Source organism: Erinaceus europaeus, chromosome 6, assembly GCF_950295315.1.
Source record: "Erinaceus europaeus chromosome 6, mEriEur2.1, whole genome shotgun sequence".
Lineage (NCBI taxonomy): Eukaryota > Metazoa > Chordata > Mammalia > Eulipotyphla > Erinaceidae > Erinaceus > Erinaceus europaeus.
In genome coordinates, this window is record NC_080167.1 from 67,836,088 (window position 1) to 67,850,269 (window position 14,182).

The following is a 14,182-nucleotide window of genomic DNA, read 5'->3' on the forward strand; positions in this document are numbered from 1 at the left end:
TAACCAGAGTTTGAGCAGTGCTCTGGAGTAATAATAATAGAATCAGAGCATTATTAACTTTTTTTTTAACTTGGTGAAAGTTAATCAGAGGTGGGGGTAGATAGCATAATGGCTTCGCAAAGAGACTTTCATACCTGAGGCTCCAAAGCCCCAGGTTCAGTCTCCCACACCATCATAAGCCAGAGCTGAGCAGTGCTCTTGTAAAAGAAAAAACAAAAAAAAGAGTTAATCAGAACTTAGCATTCATTGCCTTTAATGTAGAAATATAAGCAAAGTATACAGAACTCCGGCTGGATACTTTTTAAAAAAATATTTTATTTATTTTTAGAGCGATGCAAAGAGAGACAAACACCAGAGCACTGCTCAGTTCTGGCTTATAGTGGTGGTGGTGGGGGATTGAACCTGGGACTTTGGAGCCTCAGACATGAGAGTCTGTTTGCTTAACCATTATGCTGTCTCTACCACCCCAGGCTAAATACTTTGAGTTTATCATTTCAGGTTAAATTTCATCCTTGTATAAAGAATCAGATCGGGTGGGGGTAGATAACAATGAGTATACAGAGACTCTTGCCTGAGGCTCCTGAGGTCCAAGTTCAATCACCCTGCACCACCATAAGCCACAGCTGAGCAGTGCTGGGGTGGGGGGTGATACCTAGTGCTGAGGAGGTAGCATAATGGTTATGCACTGTTTTCATACCTAAGGCTCTGAGCTCCTAGGTTCAGTCTCCAGCGCCACCTACAGCTGAGCAGTGCTCTAGGGGGAAATTTTTTTTAAATTTCTTTATTGGGGAATTAATGTTTTACATTCAACAGTAAATACAATAGTTTATACATGCATAACATTCCCCAGTTTCCTATATAATAATACAACCCCCACTAGGTCCTCTGTCATCCTTCTTGGGCCTGTATCCCCCCCACCCACCCACTCCAGAGTCTTTTATTTTGGTGTGATATGCCAATTCCAGTTCAGGTTCTATTTGTGTGTTTTTTTCTTCTTTCTTTCTGATCTTGTTTTTTGACTTCTGCCTGAGAGTGAGATCATCCCAAATTTATCCTTCTGTTTCTGACTTAATTCACTTAACATGAATTTTTCAAGGTCCATCCAAGATCAGCTAAAAACGGTGAAGTCAACATTTTTTACAGCTGAGTAGTATTCCACTGTGTATATATACCACAACTTGCTCAGCCACTCATCTGTCGTTGGACACCTGGGTTGCTTCCAGAAATTTTCTCTGAAACTATTTTTGTCTTTATTTGTAGTTTGGAACCTAGAGGTTTAGAGATTTCCCAGTTGTAGTAACTAGATCAGATCATACTGTCCCATTCCTTTTTTTTTTTGCCTCCAGAGTTATTGCTGGGACTTGCTGCCAGCACTAGGAAACCACTGCTCCTGGAGGCCATTTTTTCCATTTTGTTGCACTTGTAGTTATTATTGTTATTGTTGTTGGATAGGACAGAGAGAAAGATAGACACCTGCAGACCTGCTTCATCACTTTTATATATATTTTCCCTTTTGTTGCCCTAGTTGGTTTTTATTGTTGCAGTTATTATTGTGTTGATGTCATCGTTGTTGGATAGGACAGAGAGAAGTGAAGTGGATGGGGAGAGAAAGACAGACACCTGCAGAACTGCTTCACCGCCTGTGAAGCGACTCCCCTGCAGGTGGGGAGCTGGGGGCTCGAACTGGGATCCTCACACCGGTCCTTGGGCTTTGCGCCACATTTGCTTAACCCGCTGCGCCACTGCCTGGCCCCCACACTGTCCCATTCTCAAGACTTTGCTCTTAACCACTACAACCCTGCCGTACATTGTGCTTCTGTGTTCCCTCCAAAATAATACTAGTAATCACTTCTGAGTACCTTTTGCATCTGAGGATGTCGGCGGTATTTCCTTTTTTAGAAATAAAGTCTGTACAAGAGCCCGAAGGTCTCTGCTCAGCCCTCATCACACTGTGTAGAGCTGAGGAGTCACATGACTAGCCAGAACATTAGCGCTCTTGACCCTAACTTCACTTACTGCGATACCTACCCAGTCGTCAAGCCGGCTTGTTTCTCTGGTGTGTGTTTGTTTTGTTTTGTTGCCAGAGCACTGCTCAGCTCTGGCTTATGGAGGTGTGGGGGGTTGAACTTGGGATCAGGCATGAGAGTCTGTCTGTATAACCATCATGCTGTCTCTCCTACCCGCAAGTTGTTTTTCTGTCTTAAAGAGGCTGAAGCCAGCCAAGTTAGATAGATAGTCTGTAGATGAACACACACTTTGCTTTTAACACACTTTAGCTCTTAATCTTGGAAAGGGAAAGAATGAATTGCAGTTTGAAACTGGTGTTAAATAACTAATACACAACCCCTGAGGTTATGTTTTCTTTTGTATCATACCAATGTATCTTGATTCTTAAGACTTAAGAGCATGTGTGTTAGGTAACTCAGTGTTAAGAGGACATGTGTTGCATGTGTAAGGCCCTAGTTCAGCCCCTGCTACCAAACAAAAGCAAAAGCAAAAACAGAAACAGAACATCACAGGGGGCAGAGCAGTGCCACACACACACACACACACACACACACACACACACAGCACTTGGGCCTTGTACATGTATGATTCTACTACTCCCAGGCCAACTTTTTTGCATTTCGGAGAGAAGAAAGGATAGACATCTGAATACTGCCTCCCCCAGTCCTGCGGAGCCAGGGCTCCAGCGAGAGACACACCCTGCGAGGCGCGCTCTTGCCAGGCTCTCCTGTCCTGTGTGTATTGATCTCCAAAGGGATTTGATCAGTCGCGCAGCATTTTTCACGGTCTGTCATTCTGCTCTGTTGAATAATGACTGCGGACCTCTTGTTTTCTAGGAGGCAGTTCCCATGCTATACGCAGCAGATACTCACAGAGCATTGTAATGAAGTGTGGTTCTGTAAGTTCTCCAGTGACGGCACTAAACTAGCAACAGGATCAAAAGACACAACAGTTATCATATGGCAAGTCGATCCGGTATGTACTCCAGGTGACTCTTTAGCCGACGGCAAGAGATGATTTTTGACCTAATTGTCTGAGTACTTAGCTTGAGAATGTGCATGTCTAAGTAGTATTTTCCAAGAACATTTTTTGTTCACCGATGTTGTACCTTCCCTCTTTCTGTGTTGTCTAATAAGATTGGCATTATCAACATTGTTGACTACTGCATGCTGTGGTGTGTGTGTGTTCATTCTGTAGGTGATTAGTAAGTTTAGCCTTCTAAATCTTGACTCTTGAGGTCCTGACCTCCCCTGTTTTCTGGATGAGGAATTGGAAGTGTTTAAGACAGCGTTAGACTCAACTAGAAGTAGTTTTACTCTAGATTGGCTGTTTCTGCCGCTTCTGCCAATTTACATCTTTGTAAACAATTTATTTTATTATTATTATTATTATTATTATTAATTATTTGCCCCCAGGGTTATTGCTGGGGCTCAGTGCCTGCACTGTGAATCCACTGCTTCTGGAAACTCCCCCCCCCCCTTTTGTTGCCCTTGTTTTAGCTTTGTTGTGGTTATTATTATTGTTGTTGATGTCGTTGTTGGATAGGACAGAGAGAAATCGAGAGAGGAGGGGAGACAGACGGGGAGAGAAAGACAGACACCTGCAGACCTGCTTCACTGTAGGTGGGGAGCCAGGGGCTTGAACCGGAGGCACCTTTCTGCCGGTCCTTGCACTTTGCACCACGTGTGTTTAACCCGCTGCACTACTGCCCGACTCCCTTAAACACTTAATTTATAGATTGATAGATTGCCTATTTTGGGGCCAGGCAGCAGCACATCTGGTTTAGCACACAGTACAGTGCGCAAGGAGCCAGGTTCAAGCCCCTGTCCCTCACCTGCAGAGGGAAAGCGTCATGAGTGGTGAAGCAGACCTGCAGGTGTCTCTCTGTCTCTCTCTGTATCTCTCCTCCCTCTCCCCTCAATTTCTCTGTCTCTATCCAATAATAGATAAATAAATTTTAAAAAATAGACTGCCTATGTTGTCACAGGTTAGAAAAGTTATTTCTAACATGGTGTTGATTATTTCTAGGGGCAGGCAGTGGCACATCTGGTTGAGTGCACACATTACAGCGCACAAGGACCCAGGTTCAAGCCCCTGGTCCCCACCTGCCAGGGGGAAATCTTCACAAATGGTGAAGCAGGGCTGCAGGTGACCTTCTTTCTCCCCCATTCCCTCTGACTTACCTGACTCTATTCAATAGTAAATATATAAATTTTTATTTATTATCTCTATTGGATAAAGACAGCCAGAAATCGAGAGTAAGGGGGTGGTAGGGAAGGAGAGAGAGACACCTGCAGCACTGATTCACCACTCGTGAAACTTTCCTCCTCCAGTGGGGACCAGGGGCTTAAACCCAGGTTCTTGAGCACTGTGCTCTGTCAGCCAGATGCACCACCACCCGGCCATCACAGACGCTTCTGTTTGAACTTTTGAACCTCTCTGCTGCCATAGACAGTCTCTGTTCTTCTGCTAAATGCCTGTACTGCCCTCGCCTGCCTCCCTCCACACACAGTGGCACTGGGAGAGCTTGCCTGTCTGGACTTGAAATTCTTTAAGTTCTCTCTAAAATCTGATTTGCCTTCGTAACCTGGTGACCTGCAGATCGCTAGACATACGTGCTTCCACATAGCAACCCTGCAAGTGCCATAAGTTACAGAGAGAGAGAGAGAGAGGTGGGGGGGGAGAAGTGAGGGAGGAGTGGAACTCTACCCATTTATTTCAGCTGGCTGAGTATTCATCAAGTTATCAAAGAAGGATGTGTGAAATGTGTGAATCGGGATAGATTAAAGACATAAAATGGTTTAGGAGTCACCTAACGTCATTAAGTGTGTGGGTTTTTTTCTTTTCTTTTCAGTGCAGTACCTCAGAATGAACCAACCAAGGGCCTCATTCATATGTGATGCTACCAAGTCACCTCCCCACCCCTATTTTTAAATACTAATTTATTCCCTCTTGTTGTAGTTATTATTGTTATTATTTATGTCATAGTTGTTGGATAGGACAGAGAAATGGAAAGGGGGGGAAGACAGAGGGGAGAGACAAAGACAGACACCTGCAGACCTGCTTCACCACCTGTGAAGCGACTCCCCTGCAGGTGGGGAGCCGGGGGCTCAAACCGGGATCCTTTTGCCGGTCCTTGAGCTTTGCGCCACTTGTGCTTAACCCGCTGCGCTACCGCCCGACTCCCTTCATATTTATTTATTTTCCCTTTTGTTGCCCTTGCTTTTTATTATTGTTGTATTTATTATTGTTATTGATGTTGTCATTGTTGGATAGGGCAGAGAGAAATGGAGAGAGGAGGGGAAGACAGAGGGGGAGAGAAAGACAGACACCTGCAGACCTGCTTCACCGCCTGTGAAGCGACTCCCCTGCAGGTGGGGAGCCAGGGGTTTGAACTGGGATCCTTGTGCTGGTCCTTGTGCTTCTTGCAACTTGCACTTAACCTGCTGCTACCGCCCGTCCCTCTTTAAATCTCTTTAAACATTGTGCAAATTCTAAGTATCTTTATTTATTTGACAGAGACAGCCAGAAATTGATAGGAAGGGGGAGATACGGAGGAAGAGAGACAGACACCTGCAGCCCTGCTTCACCACTAGCAAAGTTTTCCTCCTGCAGGTGGGGACCTGGGGGATTGAACCTGGGTCTTTGCACATTGTAACATGTGCGCTCAACCAAGTGCTCCACCATCTGGCCCCTCCCTCTCTCCATTTCTCTCTGTCCTATCCAACAACGACATCATCAACAACAATAATAATAACTACAACAATAAAACAACAAGGGCAACAAAAGGGAACAAATAAGTATTTTTTAAAAGGGAGTCGGGCGGTAGCACAGCAGATTAAGCACAGGTGGCACAAAGCGCAAGGACCGGAGTAAAGATCCCAGTTCAAGCTCCTGGCTCCCCACCTGTAGGGGAGTCACTTCACAGGCGGTGAAGCAGGTCTGCAGGTGTCTGTCTTTCTCTCCCCCTCTCTGTCTTCCCCTCCTCTCTCCATTTCTTTCTGTCCTATCCAACAACGATGACACCAGTAACAACAACAATAGTAACAATAAAACAAGTGTAATAAAAGGGAAGAAATAAAAAATAATAATAATAAAATAAACATTTTATTTAAAATGATACTGAGTTATTTTTTACTTTATTTTTTCTAGCCGTGATGTGTAAGAGATTGTTTGGTTGGGAATGTCTGAGCGCATGGGCAGACAGTGCCACTGTTCTGTGCTGAGGGCTGCATACGCCCACAGAGAAGGGCCTGGTGAAAGTGGAGAGCAGGGGCAGGTAGCTCTGAGGAAGAGGAAGGAGGAAACAGCAATTTGACTTAGGGAAAGAAAACTAGTCAGGACTGGCCTCAGGGTGAGAAATCATGGTTGGACCAGGCACTTAGGTGGCACAGAAGAGACTGTCTGCTGGGAGTGAGGTTGATGCAGTAAGCCAACCAAAGAGAATCGATCTTCTGCACATTGCTAAGCAGTTGAGCCTCTGCCAGTGTTGGCCAGTGTTTTTGTCAGGATGCTTGTACAGAAGGTCCATAGGTGCTGAGTGTAAAGTGTTTTCAGACCAGAGGAGTGCAGGGTTGTTACATGCCAGTCCAACTCATAATACGGTTTGCTGCTCTCATTTTGCAGCCCAAAGAGAATTACTTCTCCCACACCACTCCTCACCCCTCCCGTCATTACAACAATAAGGGAAATGCCAGAGTCTCTCCCCGTACCCGTGCTGGATATAAGAGGCTGTAGAGTTTGGTGTGATAGCATTTGATTGTGTCGAATAGTACTTACAAACATTTTTAAGACGACTTGGGTTTTTTTTTTTTTTTTTCAATATGTGTTTTGCATATGTGTTCTGAAAGAAACAAACTCAGAACTTTAAGATTTGAGTTGATGGTATTTCAGTAACCAGGTTTCCTTTTGCTCCCCCCACCCCCCAAGTCATCCACCCACTACCAAAATCCAGGCAGAGGTTAGTGGGTTCCGTGAGCATGGCATCTCCGTTTTGGCAGGTTAGTATAGAGTCACTGTACTTGTGAAGACAAATCATGTAATGTCTTCATTGATCTTTAATTATTCCTTGCAGAATTTTCAAACTACTGTGTATGAAACAATTAGGTTTTGAGTTAAATGCTGCTAAAATAACTCATCAGTTGAAAGAGAAATCTGAAGTGTTAATATGAATAAAACCCAGTAAAGACACACAATACATCCGGGTTCGAGCCCCGGCTCCCCACCTGCAAGGGAGTTGCTTCACAAGCGGTGAAGCAGTTCTGCAGGTGTCTTTCTTTCTCTCCCCCACTCTGTCTTCCCCTCCTCTCTCCTTTTCTCTCTGTCCTATCCAACCACAACAACATCAATAACAACAACTACAACAACAATAAAACAACAAGGGCAACAAAAGGGAATAATTTAAAAAAAAAAAAAACAAGATACAATAAACACAATCTGTTTCTCAGTTGCATTTCTGGGGAAAAATTCCAATTTTTTTTTAATCGTTTCAGGTCCAGTTTTAACTGCTTCAGGTCACTAATTCTCTGAACCCTTTTTTTTTAAAAAAAGATTTTTATATTTATTTTCCCTTTTGTTGCCCTTGTTTTTTATTGTTGTATTGTTATTGATGTCATTGTTGTTCGGTAGGACAGAGAAATGGGGAGGACAGGGGGAAAGATAGAGACCTGCAGACCTGCTTTAGCACCTCTGAAGTGACTCCTCTGCAGGTGGGGAGCCAGGGGCTCGAACCAGGATCCTTACTCCGGTCCTTGTGCTTCGTGCCATTTGCGCCACATGCGCTTAACCCACTATGCTACCGCCCGACTTCTGAACCCTCCTTTAACACTGATCTCAATATGTCTTTAAACAGAGTCGGCCACTTGACTTGCTTTTCCTACCTTTCACGAAATTCTTACTCCCTCTGCTGTTCACGTGCTCTAGAAGAGAAATCTGGAGGTTCTCTGAGCTCGTTTCATACTGTCACATCAGCTTATGTTCCAGAGGCTTTTGATCTCACCTTTCAGTTCTGTACATGTCAGTTTTCGAGCCTCATTTCTTGTCCTCCCTTGGCTGTTGTGCTGACTCTTTGTGGGTATATACAGGTATCTTTATCCTGTATTGCATTGCTCTGGTCTTCTGTATTGTTGTGTGAGCTCTCTTTGTAAAATCAAATGCCCTAATGCTTGGTCCTCAGCTTCCAAGTCCCAGGTGATCCATTGCTCGCTTACAGGACGCAGTTCAGCCTTTCCGCCTAAAGTGAAGATGCGACTTTTCCAGCCTGCTTACTTGTCGGTGTCAGGTGTAGACTGCAGCTCAGAGCACAGGCCTTAGTTTAGGCAGCCGGGATCAGACCCTCCTACAGAGCTGTGCACCCACAACCCTGCCCCTTCCTCTAAGCGCCAACAGATTTTTCTAACCTTTCTAAACCTTCCCTGTCTTCCATACGCTGTTTGCGAAGAGAGTAATTCCTCTTAGACTTACACGGTTCAGTGACCCGAGACCACCTGTACATAGTGTTAATCTGGCTGCCAAGTAAATAACCGCTAGTTCTCCTGGTGGGAATGTAAGGCAGTGCAGTCACTTGGAAAACAGATTTGACAGTTTTTAAAATTGAAACATAATTGGGGGCTGGGCAGTGGCACCCCGGGTAAATTGCACACAGTACGAAGCTTGGCTCCCCACCTGCAGGGGGTCGCTTCACAAGCAGGGAAGCAGATCTGGTCTGCAGGTGTCTATCTCTCTCCCTCTATCTTCCCTCTTGATTTCTCTCTGTCCTATCCAAAAAAAAAGAAAAAAAATGGCCATAGGAGCTGTGGGTTCGTAGTGCAGGCCACTGAGCCCCAGCGATAACTCTGGAGGCAAAAAGGAAAGAGATAATCAGCATCTGACCTACATATGCCCAAGAGAAATCAAAACACAGGTCTACCCTAAAACTCCCGTGTGACTGAGAAGTCGCTCACCAGCTAGGGGGCACGTCCCTTAGGTGTGTGGACTGGGCTGGAGCCCCACACCTGCCACCATCTGTGAAGCTTTCCCCATGCAGGTGGGGAACCAGGGGCTTGAACTCAGGTCCTTTCACATTGTACCATGTGCAACCAAACAGGTGGCCACCGCCCACCCCAAAACAGCTTTTTCTTTTTTCTTTCTTTCTTTTTTTTTTTTTTTTACCAGAGCACTGCTCAGCTCTGGTTTATGGTGGTGCGGTGGATTGAACCTGGGACTTTGGAGCCTTAGGCATGAGAGTTCTCTTTACATAACCACTGTGCTACCCCCCCAGCCTACTACAGTTTCCAGTGGGGGGCAGGAAACACATTTCCATCTGACACACGGGATGTTTAGTAGGTGCCGCAGTGTGAATGGATCGCTACAAAGCAAACTATTAGGACTTTGGTTGAGGGGAAAATTGGGAAATCAGAAATTTTCCTCAGGTTAAATTGCATATTGCTGGGGAGGGGGGATTAGCATGGTGGTTACGGAAGAAACCTCTTAGCTGCAAGGCCCCAGGCTCAATCCCCTGGACCTCCTCCATAAGCTAGAGTTGAGCAGTGCTCTGGCAAAAAAAAAAAGAAAAAAGTTATGAAAGCATATCTTTTTAGCTGTTACAGCTTTGCAGTTTTTACACAGTGGTTTAGGCTTAAGAGTTAACCAAAGCATCTTTCTTCTTCTCCTTACATTAGGATACACACCTGCTAAAGCTGCTTAAAACATTAGAAGGACACGCTTACGGTGTTTCTTACATAGCATGGAGTCCCGATGACAACTACCTTGTTGCTTGTGGTCCAGACGACTGCTCTGAGCTCTGGCTTTGGAATGTACAAGTGAGCAAGTTCCACCCTTCGTGTAGCCTTTTAAGTAAAGTCTGGTTATACCGCATGCCGTGGTGTGAAAGGTCGCTCTCGGATAAGCCAGTATAGCCTATGTTTGCAGACCTGAGGTTCCAGATTCGACCCCCAGCACTGCATGTGCCAGAATGGCCCTCTGGTCTCCCTCTCGCTCATAAAAACTAGATTAGTAACAAATCTTGTAAAAGTAATAATTCGTCAATTGGAACCCAGATGTCTTTTTTTTTTCAACCCCAAATATGCTAATCTTTATTTTAGAAAGGTTACTTTCATTAAAGATACAAAACTTGTTCACATTTATAAACAGTATTTTGCTGAGTATAGTAGAGTGAAAGAGACCAGAGCACCACTAGAGGTCCACCAACCAGGAGCAAACCTGGGGCCTCAGGCGGGCAGCAGTTTGTGCTCTTGCAGGTGAGACCTTCCCCAGCCACTAAGACGTCCGTCCCGGTGGTAGTCTTACCACCTCCTTACGTATATCTTTGTATGTGTGATTTCAGTATAGCTTTGAAAATCTTTTAGTCAGTGATGTTTTCATAATAATAATTTGTAAGTAATTTACAAAACGTTTTTAGCACCTATTAAGGGCTTTATTACTGTTTCTAAAGGGAAAATATATCTATTATCCACACCCTGTTTTAGTAAGAGTCAGCATTAAGTACATAACTTCTTTTGATAAGCTGACGAGTTAGGTGGATGTTTCTTGTTTTCTAACCCTCTAGGGAACATAACATCCAGGCTATAGTTCAAGACGAAAGGATAAGTTGGTAGAGGGAAAAAGAAAAAGCTTTGAGTCTGGAAACCTGTAAGTTGATTTTTGCCAAGAGAGTAACAAAGATCAAACTCCATAAAAATGATTCGCGTAAGGGAGGTGATCCAGAGGACAGAGTCATTGCTTAAGGTGTATTTACCTGAAGAATGATGAACTATAGTTGTGACTCTGCTGTTGTTAGAACAGTAGTTTTTCTGAGTGCTCAGTCATTTCTTTGGGTTTTGACCTTAGCTTGTGGTGAAATCATGTATGTAGGAGGTCCTGGCTATCCCCGGAAAAAAAGAAGGAAAAAGAAAATGGTCAAATACTTTTTAAAACAGTGTATAAAAATGACCTGCACACCACCTCTAGATTAAACAGTTGTTACCATTTTGCTGTGTTTTGTGTGCATATACGTGGTATAGAAACATACAGACTTAATGTAAGTCCTTATCCAAAACATCTGTGTGGGTTACACATGTAAAAGTTGGCTGCTATAATGCTTAATCCATATTTCTTAAAAATATAAAAATTTTCTAAATAATTAAATGCAGTTATCTAAAAGCATAATTTTTTTTGTTAAGTATCATATAGTAGTTTCCTAATCTAAAGTCTCCAACTGTCCTCAATGTCTTTTATGCCATTTTATCAAGCTAGTGTTTAGTGTTATGAATTAGTGATCAATTCAGGGAAGAATAGAATAGATGGTTTTCTCTCGATAAACAGCCTGACCCAAAAGGCGATTTTTTTTTTTTTTTTCCCCACTCATGTTTTCACCTACCAAAGGAAAAGATAGATCACTGTTCCATAATGACTCTTAAATAATAGTATCTGTGTGGTTGGTCCTCCTTTAAGTCAGTCTTTTGATTTCTTATCTATTAAACTGTTTTAGTTTTAACTGTTTTATTATGTTTTACTTTATAGACTTATTTTAGAAGACTGGTCTTTCATTTGGTCAATTTAAAAATTATTCCTTTATCTTTTTTAGGTAGGTTCCTAATTAATAGCTTCATATACACACTGTCTTGAACTAAGAGAAGAAAGGACCATTTTTGCCTTTAGAACTTTGTTTAAACATACTTGTGAATAGAAAATACCAAGGATTTAACTGTTGCATGTTTATTTATATTTCTAAACTTTTATTTTAACTGTTAATAACAAACAACCCCAAAAGAGAAATAGATGAGAAGAGTCAAGATGGGGGACATATTTAAGATTGCTGAGTACTTTTTTTCACTGTAAGAGAGACATCTGGTTTTCGATTTTTGTGCCTTCTTTGCTTTTAATACTTGGCCCCGTTTCCTGATCATACACCTTATTTTCACTCTTATTTTTTTTCACTTTTGATTACCCATTTCTCACAGGAAATTTATGCCCATGTACTTTTTATTATACCAAGGGCAGCTATTCTCTCTCAGAACCTGTTTCTAATCCATGAACAAAATGGAATCAAGACTAGATTAAATGGTATGTGTCTACCTTCTAAGTTGATTAACTTAGAAAAAAATAACAGGAGGCTATTTGAGGGTTGTAGCCTCTGAATATAGTCTTGTTGGGAATGCTTTAGAATGACTGTTAAATAGTACAAAAGTTCATCTTTATTATTTCTAATGAAAATAGTTATGTATTAGAAAAGTTATTATTTTTTTTTACTTCTGTCTTCCTTAGTAAATTTTGAGCATCTTGAATGTGAATTCTAACTTGATTGGGACTGTGTGTGTGTACCCTAGGCCTAGTTTAAGGGCATAGTTGTTTATCCTATTCATTGTGTTCTTGAGAAAGTATTTGCTAACTTCAGTAACTGTAGCTTTAGAATGAAATTTGTAAGCAGCTGTGGACTGAGGAGCAGTGAATATTCAGAAGGAGTAGAATGTAGTTTTGTGGTTATTCTTTGTCTTAATTGGGAGCAACTGCATATTTGTTTTTCGTGAATTTTATTGGAGCTTATTTCTTAACCTATTCTTTAGGCCAAATATGGCAAATATTGTTCAAACCCTTAATATCTCTTCTGTGTGCTGTAGTGTTTTTCTATAAGGCCTATTAAAATAGTTCATTTCTCTAAATAAGATTGAAATAATGTCCCAATTAGTCTGCTTTTTCCCCCCTGTGTGCATTTCCTCGAGGGATATGTTGAAGGACTTATCCACAGTTTTTGTTTCTTACAGACGGGAGAGCTAAGGACAAAAATGAGCCAGTCTCATGAAGACAGTCTAACTAGTGTGGCTTGGAACCCAGACGGGAAGCGCTTCGTGACTGGAGGCCAGCGTGGGCAGTTCTATCAGTGCGTGAGTACTCGCTGTTCCTTTTTTGTGTCTGCTGGTTTAAAAGTAAGTTTATTTATAGTTCAGTGGTTCGCTTGACGTTTACAAAGCTTATGGAGATCCCGTTTATAGTCTTTAAAAAAAAAAAAAAACTGCGTGTAGCTAAATGGTTTTGTTGTTCCTATAAACAAGTTTCTGACATATGGTATATAATATAGTTCATGGTGGCGTGGGGAGTTGAACCTGGGACGTGGGAGCCTCAGACAGGAGAGTCTCTTTGCATAATCATCATGCTATCTACCCCTGCCTCTTTTCTATCTCTCTTGCCTTCAGTTCCTCTGTCCTAGCCAATTAAAAAAAAAAAAAAGGAATAAGTGGCCACCTGGAGTGGTAGATTCTTAGTGCAAGCACCAAGCCCCAGCGACAACCCTGGAGGCAATAAAAAGTAACAATAAAATAAAGTGAACCTTTAGGGTACAAATTTTAGTATTTTCCTAATCTTTAAAAAGAAAACGCCTCTCAGAGTTTTGCATATTCTTTTAAAGTAATCCAAAGAACTTCTATAAACTTCACAAGTTTGGTGAAGTTTGAAAACAACAAAAACAAGCAAAACTGAACCAGAAAGATAGCACAATGTTAATATAAGCGGCAGACTTCAACACCTCAGTCTGGGGGCAGGTTGAAACCCCAACACCACCATAAGTCAGAGGCCTAGCATTGCTCTGGTGGGGGGGGGGATGTGACAGAACAGCTCGCCCACAGAGTGCTTCTACTCTGCAGTGTTGCTGTGTCTCTCTGTCTCTCATTGACTGGGTAGAAACACCCACAAATCCAGGGGAGAGAGAGACCTGCGGCACTGCCTCGCCACTCATAGAACTCCCCCTGCAGATGAGGACCAGAGGCTCAAACCCAGGTCTTTGCACATTGTCACATGCACTCAGCCAGGCACACCACCACCCGGCCACATTCCTGTCTCTTTCTCTCTGAGAAAGTCAGTCCCTAGGGGCCATACAGTGGTGTGCACAGTAGTGCACAGATTAACACCAGCAAGGAACCAAGTTCAAGCCCATGGTCCCCACCTGAAGAGAAAAAGCTTCATGAGGGGTGAAGCCATACTCTTGTCTCTTTCTGTCTCCCCCTTCCCTCTGAATTTCTCTATCCAAAAAAAAAGCCAGGAAAAGTGAAGCCCCAGTGACATAGATATATATATTTTTTTCCTCCTAAATTCTTTTTTTTTTTTTGCGGGGGGGGGGGGGGGGAAGGGGGTTAGTGCCTACACTACAAATCCACTACTCCTGGTGGCCATTTTCTTTTCTTTCTTTCTTTTTTTTAATTTGACA

The 14,182-nt window shown here is 42.8% G+C and overlaps 1 protein-coding gene across 2 annotated transcripts in view; it reads left to right on the forward strand.

Annotated features, from left to right (window-relative positions):
• The window catches only part of WDR26 (WD repeat domain 26), a 45,179-nt gene that overhangs the window by 19,082 nt on the left and 11,915 nt on the right, over positions 1-14,182 (forward strand). For both annotated transcript variants that reach the window (XM_007530165.3, XM_007530164.3), the window contains exons 7-9: positions 2,844-2,982; positions 9,666-9,806; positions 12,747-12,866. In XM_007530165.3, the coding sequence (XP_007530227.1) occupies positions 2,844-2,982; positions 9,666-9,806; positions 12,747-12,866 (400 nt within the window). The remainder of the gene's footprint in view (positions 1-2,843; positions 2,983-9,665; positions 9,807-12,746; positions 12,867-14,182) is intronic.